Source organism: Ursus maritimus, unplaced genomic scaffold (assembly GCF_017311325.1).
Source record: "Ursus maritimus isolate PB19 unplaced genomic scaffold, ASM1731132v1 scaffold_24, whole genome shotgun sequence".
In the NCBI taxonomy this organism is placed as follows: Eukaryota; Metazoa; Chordata; class Mammalia; order Carnivora; family Ursidae; genus Ursus; species Ursus maritimus.
Genome location: NW_024424897.1, coordinates 5049304 through 5059171, shown reverse-complemented (window position 1 = coordinate 5059171; position 9868 = coordinate 5049304). Strand labels below are relative to the sequence as shown.

Genomic DNA, 9868 nt, shown 5'->3' with positions numbered 1-9868 from the left:
ACAGAGACAGAGACAGAGACAGAGACAGAGACGGGGGGGGGGGGTGAGTACGAGGCAGACACACAGAGAGAAACAGTCATCTTTCTGTCTGCCCCAGGACATGGTTCTGCCCTGGGGTCCTGCACTCAGGACTCAGGACCTGCTGGGACTGTGTGACCAGCCACCAGAGCTGACTCGGGCTGTGGCTACAACAAGCCCCGCGGTCAATCCAGGCTGATTGTGTAGGACCACAGGTCCACTTCCACGGGGATGCCTGTCCCTCCCTCCCCTGCAGTAGCCAGCACAGAGAGCGGGAAGCGAGGCGAGGGCGAGCACGATTCCCCATGCACTTCTCCGCAGCCTGGGTCAGGCCCATCCCCGGCAGCACGTCTGCAGAAGGTTTCCAAGGCAGGCACCGAGACGAGGCAGGGCGCGGGGGCTGCCTCCCGGCTCCCACCGCAGGCAGAGCAGGTCTGACAAGGCTCCCCGCCTCCCAGAAAGATTCCATTAGGTAATCGGGCTGTTCATCTCCTGCATTCAGGGGGGAGCAGCCGCAGGCCAACAGAGAGCGCAGAGCTGGCGCCAGCTCCCAGAGCGCCCGTGCTGGGTGGGGAGGGCAGGCCGGCAGAGGTCACGGCTCTCTCCGCCCTCGAGTCTAAACAGCTCAGCCACGGCGCGCCTCAGTGACAGCTCCAGGCAGAGGACGCCCGGGCCAACACTCTAAATCCATAGTTGCAGCTGGATAAGGCACATCCCCGGAGACAATGAACTGACGTCTTATCCTCAACTGGCCCCTCTCATCAGTTTTTCTCTGTGGTCACAGCATCTTTGACACTTTGTCACGGCCTGGGAATGGTGATCCAAGGCTGTGGGTTCCTTTCCACTTCTCGACCGCCACCATCCCCTCGAACAGGCCCTGGGATTCACCCTCATTCTCCATGCTCCTGCCAATCACTCGGGGCCCCACACGGCACCGTGTCCTTGACCTCACTCTCCTCCAACTCATTTGCTCTGAGAACATCTTCAAATGCCAGCTTTATGATGTTTTTTTTCCCAATAAAACCCTAAAATCACCACGGCTGTGCTCAATTCAAATAATCCCCAGTCTCTGAGGTTCTCCTGCTTCCAGAGGCAGTGAGGTCAGTCTGTAACGCTTACTGGGAAGTGCTCTCCTCTCCTGCCCTTGGGGGGGGTGTGTGTGCCATGGGAGGGTGGGCAGGAACTTGGGGTCACCCTTGGAACCAAGGCCTTGGGCACACAGTCTGCCCTTCCCCATTCACCTCTAGGTGCTCGTCCTTCCTCTGTGTGCGTGGGGTCCTCTGAGGTCACAGGATCTGGGAAGAATGGTTTTCAGCTTGGGTTTTTGTCCTGGCCTCGGCAGGCAGAGCCCTGGAGCTCCGTGGGGAGGACAGAAGGGACTGCTGTAAGGAGGGAGGCGGGAATAGAGGGGCCAAGACTCCCCCCCCCCCACCAACACACACACACAGGGCAGTTCTGCTTTCCCTTTACACACTGGACTTCCATCTAAGATTGAAGAAGAAAAATGGTATCTAGTACTTTAAAAAATGTGAGAAAACCACTGATCTAATGTGGCTTTGACCCAAGACAAAACCCTAGCTGATAAAACCTTTGATAAATTACCAGTTATCCAGTCTCTGAACACTTCTAGCCTCGGGGAGCTCACTACCTTACAGAGCAGTCTGCCCCTTTGGGGCATGACACACGGCTCTAGCGAACGCAGACAACACGTGAGGCCCTGGGTGGGAGGCCTGGGGCATGAAGAGAAATGGCCTTGGCCTGCTGCCCAGGACAGTGCTACGAGGAGGCAGCATTTGCCTTGTGGCAGGGGCTGCCAGTGTTCCTTCTCTTCGTTGTTCTTGAAGCTTTCGCATTCAACAAGCACGTACTGGGTGCTGCTGTGTGTTGAGCCTGCTGTAACAGCTGTGGACGTGGCCGTGAACGTGGCAGACCAGGCCCATTCTCCTGAGCCGACATTCTGCTGGGCAGACAATGGACACGGACATAAAGGACGACCCAGACCACATGGAGTGCCGTGAAGAAAGCCAGAGAGGGGGGCGTGCTGAAGTAGGGGTCGGGGGACACAGACGCTAGAAAGGTGAAGACGAACCATCGTCTGGAAGTCTGGGCCAGGAGGGGTCTGCCAGGCAGAGTGAAGAGCAAATCCCAGGCTCCAGCTGAGGTGTAGGCCTGGTGTGTGTGAGCTCGGGGACGCGGCGGAGGGAGTGCGGGGACAGCGGGGACCAGAGGCAGAGCCGGCCACGGGGACCGTGCTGAGAGTTCGGAATTGATTCTGCCTGTGACGGGAGCCACCGCAGGGCTTGGGGCAGGAGAGTTTGGGGTGTGGTTTCCATGTGATAAAGATGGTGCGCGCTGCTGGGTGGAACGTGGGCGGCAGGCTGGAGGTGGGGGGAGCCACTGGGAGGGAACAGCACAGCCCAGGTGAACCGTGGACCACAGTAGCAGCCAGGAAGGTGGAGAGGACAGCCTGAAAACAGGAGGTATTCTGCAGACAGAGGTGACAGGACTTGCTGATGGAGGGACTTCAGGCCGGAAAATAAGAAAACAAGGATGTTGTGTGGGCTTTCAGCCTGAGCAGCTCCGGGGGCCCGTGGAGGAATTCCAAGCAGATGACCAAGAACAGTGGGGGCAGGGAGGGGCCGAGGGCAGAAGTCAAGAACTCTTAACAGACACGGTGGTCTCAGGGGCTCACTGGACAACCTCGGGCAAGCGTTGAGGAGGTAGCCGGCCACCTGGGGTCAAGTTCAAGGAGAGGCTGGGCATCATCAGCTATTGATCAGGGGGATGACGGTAGGCAGCATGTTCTGGAAGACAGGTCTAGAAGTGAGTTCTCCAGTTGATATGGGCATGAGCTTTTCCAGCATAGACAAAGAACAAAGGACGAATACTGGACTGACTCATGAGGCAGGGCTCGGGGAGAGGGGCAGGGTGGTAGATTGAGATCTAGAGTTCAGGGCCCAGCACACAATGCCCCGGGGCAGGGAGGAGCCGGGCTGCGGAGCGGAGTTCAACCAGCCAGACTAAAACGGCCATCCTGGACTCCGACCTCATATCCCAAATGAGGGCACATTCATAAGCCCCACACACACACTCTGGCTCAGATGGCCAAGCATGCCAGATCCAATCCTATCAGATTAATGGTTTTTGGCATTGTTCCTACAAAGAGGATTTGGAGGGCAACAAAAGCTTCATAAAAAAAAAAAAAAAAAAAACAAACCACCCAGGGGCAGAAATGCCCATTTTCCCCTTATCAGCAAAGATGAGGCAGAATTTGTGTGTCTACATTTGGGGGGGGGGGGGACAGGCGATAAACAGAGACGCTTGAGCGCAGGGAGGAGAGCTCGTGGACTGACACAACCAGAACGAGAGGGGTGGGAGGAAATGAAACCACTCTGCTGGGGACCAACCAGGCTGAAGAACTTTGACCAGGACCAACTTTAAAGATCGTAACAGAAGACAGGGGTTTCGTGTTTAAAGTCTCTAAGGAGGCCTCAACCGCTGGCACAGGAACTGGTGAGACGTCATGAAAAATAAAGATAAGAATGGTTTGACCCTGGAGTAGGGTTTACTGATCTTCACAGGACACCACTGGGCTGGAGGTCTTTGCTAGTCTTGGGATCGATCTCAGAATGAGTCGTCGGCACATAGGCAACCGGCCAGGAGAAACACTAGTCATACCAAGGTCACAGAATTAGGTTCTTGCTGAGAACATGCCCAGGGTTGTCTCAACCAGAGGTCGGCTGGACAGAGTTAACAATGAGTGCAAGGAGTTCTTACTTGCAAATGCTAGACACAGGCTCACACGTGCACACCCCTCCCCCCCACAGGCCACGAAACCGGAGCTGGTAACTGGCGAGCAGATGACCATGCATCGCTAAGAGCTCTAGGAGAGATCCCAAGTGGTTTTAGTTCAACCCCTTCCATGTGGGGAAACGGAGGCCAGAAGTTATAGGACTTCCCCCAAGTCCTATGGCTATTCAGAGGCAAAACTATTAGGTGAACAAGTACCATGAATTCTCACACTGGGTTTCCTTAGCGCCCGTTACTGTCATTTGTTCTTTAGCCACTGTGGCCAGGAGGACGTGACCGATCCTTCTCCCTCCCGGGCAGGAGGGCAGGAACAGCCCGCTGCAGCGTCCCAGACCTCCTTCGTGGCTCGGACGGAGCAGCAGGACGGTCAGCAAGCCGCTCCGTCCGTGCAGAGCACCCCTTAGAGGAGGTTTCTGAGCCCCATCAAAGTCCTGCTTCATTCATCTGTCCCTATCGGTGGCCAAGCGAGTGTGGTCGGACTCAGGTTGTTCCAGAAATGCCTGAGCCACCAGGGATTGGGCATTTCTCAGGAAGCACATCCGCCTATGGTCTCCGGTCGTCTCAGCCCTCCCACACTGTGGCTGAGGCCGACGGTCTGGGAAAGAACGGGGCCACAGGGACTGTCGGAAAGGGCGCACGCGCTGTGCTTCCTTTCTAACCCTCCAAAGCTAGGCAGCTTTTTTCTTAAGATACGTTCCTTAAAAATTTACTACTTCCCACTGAGTAGAAATTCTAACCGACAGCTACATTTTCTGTGTGCCAACAAGACTATCTCTGGAAGGAAGAACAAAGTTTAGCCATTAGGAAAGTCCACGGACTTCTTTCTCACATGGAAAAAAACCTGTGAGCTGGAATGACTGCCTAAAACACGCTCTTGCACTACCGAACACTGAACTCTTGTTCGCAGCTCTGGGCACCGTCCTCTGTTCGGGGGTGTTCAAAACTGTCATTACTGTGAACACACTGTATTATGATCTGCACTTTTCCTTACTTAGTTCTACCAGCTTGCTAAGTAATCCAACGTCCTAATTAATGAACATTTGGACTATTTCCAGTTTCCTTCCCAGCAAACCACTAGACCTGTCATAGACTCCCCAAATTCATATGCTGAAGCCCTAAGCCCCAGTGTGATGGTATTTGGGGGGGGGCTTTGGAGGTAATTAGGGTTACATGAGGTCCAGAGAGTGGGGCCCCGAGGGTGGAATTATTGTTCTTATAAGAAGAGGAAGAGACCAGAGAGCTCCCTCTCCACCATGTGCAGACACAGCCAGAAGGCGGTTGTCCGCCAGCCAGGAAGCGGGCTCTTACTGGGAACTGAATCGGCCGGCACCTTGATCTTGGACTTGCCAACCTCCAGAGCTGTAAAAAATAAATGTCTACTGTTTAAGTCTCCCAGTCTGTGGTATTTTGTCATAGCAGCCTGAGCTGACTGAGACAAGATTCCAAAGTGATATGAACAACTGCCAAGTAGCTATTTGGCCCTCCGCTAGCTGGCTTCTGTGTTTTTGTTAAGAGAACAGAAAGTGGGGCCATGTTGACACCATGAAGGTCGGGACAGATGATGGGGGAGGGGATTCGCTTGCTCCTAAATCATTCTGTGGCCTCTGCAGGGGTGGGGGGCACAGGGGCACACCTGTGGTGACGAAGATGGTGAGGGTAGGGGACACAGCATGGACCTAACAGCAGGGTAACTTCAGAAGATGAACCAGCGGGGAGCCTGGGTGGCTCAGTTGGTTAAGCGTCTGCTTTCGGCTCAGGTCCTGATCTCAGGGTCCTGGGACTGAGTCCTGCATCAGGCTCCTTGCTCAGCGGGGAGCCTGCGTCTCCCTCTGCCTGCCGCTCTCCCTGCTTGTGTGCTCCCTCTCTCTCTCTTTCTGACAAATGAATAAATAAAACCTTAAAAAAAAAGGTGAACCAGGCCCCAGCTCCTCAGTGAGGGCAGCCGGAGGAGACTGTGCAGTCCAATCAGACACCACCACCCGAGTGTCTGAAAAACCAAGCCCTTTCCTGAGAAAATCCCCCACTGGGTTTCTTTTTTCCAACACCGTATTTTTTTTCCAGTACAATTAAAACGCAGTGTTATAAAACTTTCAGGTGTACAATATAATGATTCAACAATTCTATACATTTCTCAGTGTTCATCGCGGTAAGTGTGCTCTCCAACACTGTATTTTGGGGAATTCCAAACCCACAGAAAAATCGGAAGAATTAAACAATGAACACTCATACACCATTCACCTAGATTCACCGATTCTTAACATTATTAACATCTCCTGTGCGCGTATATGTGTAACTATTAGAATCGTGACAAGTCATCCCTAAATGTTTGGCATGCATCTTCGTTCTTATTTTATTTTATTTTTTAAGATTTTATTTATTTATTTGTCAGAGAGAGGAAGACCACAAGCAGGGGGAGCGGCAGGCAGAGGGAGAAGTACGCCTCCTGCTAAGCAAGGAGCCTGACGACGTGGGACTTGATCACAGGACCCTGGGATCATGATCTGGGCTGAAGGCAGACGCTTAACCGATTGAGTCATCCCAGTGTCCCAGGCATGCATCTGCCTAAGAACAAGGACATGTTTCTACATAATCACAATGTCAGCATGACAGGCAAGAAATTGAGCATCGATGCAATAAAATGATATAATAAGCCGTTCATTTGAAACATCTTCCAGTTATCTGCAAGATGCTCTTTATAGCTCCCCACCCCCACCCCAATCCAGAATCCAATCAAGGATCAGGCATCGCATTTGTCTGTTTTGTCTCTTTAGTCTTGAATGGAGATGAGTCTCCCTGCCTGTTCTGTGTTTGGTGACGTTTTCCCGACTCCATGGCCGAGCAGAGCGAGGACCCAAGTGCCCAGAAGCCTGAGTTCTGGCACGGACGTAACTCTAGTACTATTCGGGTGACCCTTGACCTTCACCTTGACCACTGTTTGGGAATCCTATGACATAGCCTTGCTGGAATCCACACCTCCATTTGATAAGAAGCCCAGCCATCCTAAAATTGCAACCTACACCTCAGCCCCGCAAAGCACTGTTTCCAGGCCTTAAAAGGACCAACTCTTATTTGTGACCTTGTTCGCCGCGATTCTTTGTGAGGGTGCGGCATGCCTGTCATGCTTCCTCCGCTGCCCACCCCTACACTCACCCCTAGGAGACATGACAAGACAGAGGTTCTAATAATAGAGCTCTGCCCTCTGCCTGGCCTCCCTGTCCCGGCCGGCTGATCACCCCCCATTTCTTTAGTGGCTGCCCGGTGTCTCAGCCCATCACACTACTTTCCCACCCAGCTCCGCCGGGCCGCTTCCCCGTGACCTATAGCCGCAGTGGGAGGCTGCTTCCCTGGGCTCCGATCCTTCTCAACAATCAGCTTTGTGAATCAGAGGCAGCAGCTGCCCTGGGCCTCCCGGGCCTGGCAGGGCAGGAAGATGATTGGATTAGAAGCACCATGAGTGAGGCAAGGTGGCTGCTACGCCCCCCACCCCCACCCCCACCCGGCCTCATTTCCCCAGGGTCCTTCTCCCGCTCTCCGGGCCCACAATATGATAATCAGATCTTGAAAATGCCCCAGTCCGTACGCAATTTCTTAGCAGTTTCTTCCAGGGCTAATGCCACCACTGGGAAGGCAGAGCAGGGGACAGCGATATGTGTCCCCTCCCCCAGCACCTGACCCCAAGGCCTGAGGCACAGTCATGATTTAGTGTTTGCCAGCTGGAGTTGAGGGGGGCTCGCGCAGCAACTCAGCAAGGCTTGGGGATCTGAACCCACACGGGCAGGGCAAGAGCCCTGAGTGAGGAAACTGACTTCGAGGGAACCCTTACATTGGGATCATCTCGGGACAGGATGTCGCACAGGCAGGACAGACACAAGGCTCAGCTCTCAGAGTCATGGGGCAGCTGCCCCGCAGGTGAACCTCTATGATGTGTTTTGTCCTCCAAAGCGCTCCCTCAGCCCCGCAGGACGAGCATTTTCTTGACAGAGGCACACTGTGTTCTGGTTGAGCTGGACCGACGACTCTGAACCCACCCCGCCGGGATCTCGGATCTCGGATTGCTGAGGGCTCTCAGCCCGTGCAGAAAGCTCTCTCAGAGGTGCTGTCACCCAGAGAATCAAGACACAACTGAGCGCCACTGACAGGCGTTGCGAACTTCCGTCTAGAACTTGCTGCTGGGGGATAAAGGGCCCTGTGTAAGCTGTAGGAGCGGGGCTGGCTGAGAGCTAGGAGCAGGCTGAGAATGGCCCATAGGTCTCTCCTGTGCCCAGGAGCCTGTGAGCGCAGAAAGAATCCCAAAGATGGGAGCCAACCTAACACATCAGCACAGGTCCGAAACTCTCCCTGCCATCATCACAGGTGAGGTTGGCAAGAGCAGCTGGGCCTCCATTAAAGCGGAGTCTCTGTCCTCCCCGGGGGGAATACAACAGCCCTCCCCAGGCTGGTGAGAATCCGCTCTCCTGACACAATTAGTCACCCACTTGTCAAACAACGCGCCTGCTCAGAGGGGTCCGGCACACTTACTCAGCAAAGAGAAACGCCTTGGCCCAGCCTCACTGCCTTCTCCCCTCAAGGGCTCTCTTCAGTGTAAACCATTGCGTCCAGCAAAATTCAAAAGGGCACTGCAGATACACTGACGGGGCACCCAAGCAGCTTGCTCACGGCTTCTACTGTTCCAGCCACCCTCCCATGCAGGAAGAGGGGCTTGGGAGTAAGAGCAAGGCATTCTGATCCTCCTGATTCAGGGTCAAGGTTGCCGAAATCCTGGCAATGTGTCTCATGCCTGGCAAGTAGGTTTCCAATGTAAAGAGACGCACTGGAAAAAGTGTGTGGGGCTGGTGGGATGAGCGCACATCTCTCTGGATGTCCTGAAGCAAGGCGTGTAGTCAGGACAGAGCTGATGGACCGCAGGGAGTGGGCTTGGGGCAGAACAGGAGGGCTGGTTTTGTGGGTTTGGGGGTGCTAGGCTGTGCTGTAGGAGGGCTTTATCTCACTCCTCCACTCCATCCGGGCCAGGCTTATCTGCAAGCCCAGGGGAGATGTGCCAAAGCATGTGTGCAGTTTGAAAACGACAATAGAAATGACTGCATTTGTGCAAGGCGTCTTCTTTCGGCCCCGCCCTATGCGCTTCCCAACCCAGACCTCACTGGCTCTGGAGTCTGGATTTCACATTGGCTTAACAAGAAAAATCAGCTTTTTTTTTTTTTTAAACTATGACTATTTTTTCGTTATCGAGACAACTCTCATTATTGCGGACCTTGAAATAAGCCACATGCACGTGGATCCGGGAAGCCCTGGGCCGGAGGGGTGCGGGGCGAGGGGTGGGTGTGACCCGAGCCGGGGGAGGAGGGAGCGGGGGCCGGGAAGTGGAACGCCAGAACACACTACACAACTCCGACAGGCTGGGCGCTCGCCGACACTTGGGGCGGGGGGGGATGGCGAGTTTGCTCTGCGCTCCCAGGGGGAGAGGGGGAGGCGGGCCCCGGGGTGGGGAAGGGGCGTCCGGGGGGGTGGTCGGGTCCGTACCTGTCTGGCCTCGGCGGCCTGCTCCTCCGCCACCGCCGGCGCCGCCTCGCGCTCCCCCGGCCCCTCGAGCTCCCCCGGGCCCTCCGGCGCGGCGGCCGGCTCTGGAGCGCAGGGGCCGGGCGCTGCGGGGGTCTCGGGGGCCTTGGCCGGGGGCACGGGCTCCGGGCTCGCGGTCGCCCCGCGCCGCACCAGCAGCCAGGCGAGCAGCAGCGCCAGCGCCGTGGCCAGCACCGGCAGCGCGGCCAGCAGCTCGGCCGGCGCCTCCATTGCGCCGCGGCCGCCCGAGTGCCCGCCCGCGGGGACCCCGAGGGAGCCCGCCGCGCCCCGCCCGCGCCCCGCCCCGAGGCGGAGCCCCTGCCCTCGCCCCGCCCCCTCGGGTCCCCGGGGGGTGGCTCGGATGCTAGGGGACCAGGGCCGTGACCCCTGCGGCGGCGCTCCCGAGTCCCGAGGAGGGCCAACCCCGCCCTGCACCGGGCAGGCCTGACGCTTTGCGCTTAGATGTGTTTTGAAAACCAGCTTG

General features: G+C 55.9%; 1 protein-coding gene across 1 annotated transcript in view; it reads right to left on the bottom strand.

Annotated features, from left to right (window-relative positions):
- MXRA7 (matrix remodeling associated 7) overlaps positions 1-9623 on the bottom strand; it is a 26456-nt gene extending 16833 nt beyond the window's left edge. The window contains exon 1 of the mRNA XM_040640158.1: positions 9349-9623. Coding sequence (XP_040496092.1) covers positions 9349-9615 — 267 coding nt within the window. The 5' untranslated portion in view covers positions 9616-9623. The remainder of the gene's footprint in view (positions 1-9348) is intronic.
- Positions 9624-9868: the final 245 nt, after the last annotated feature.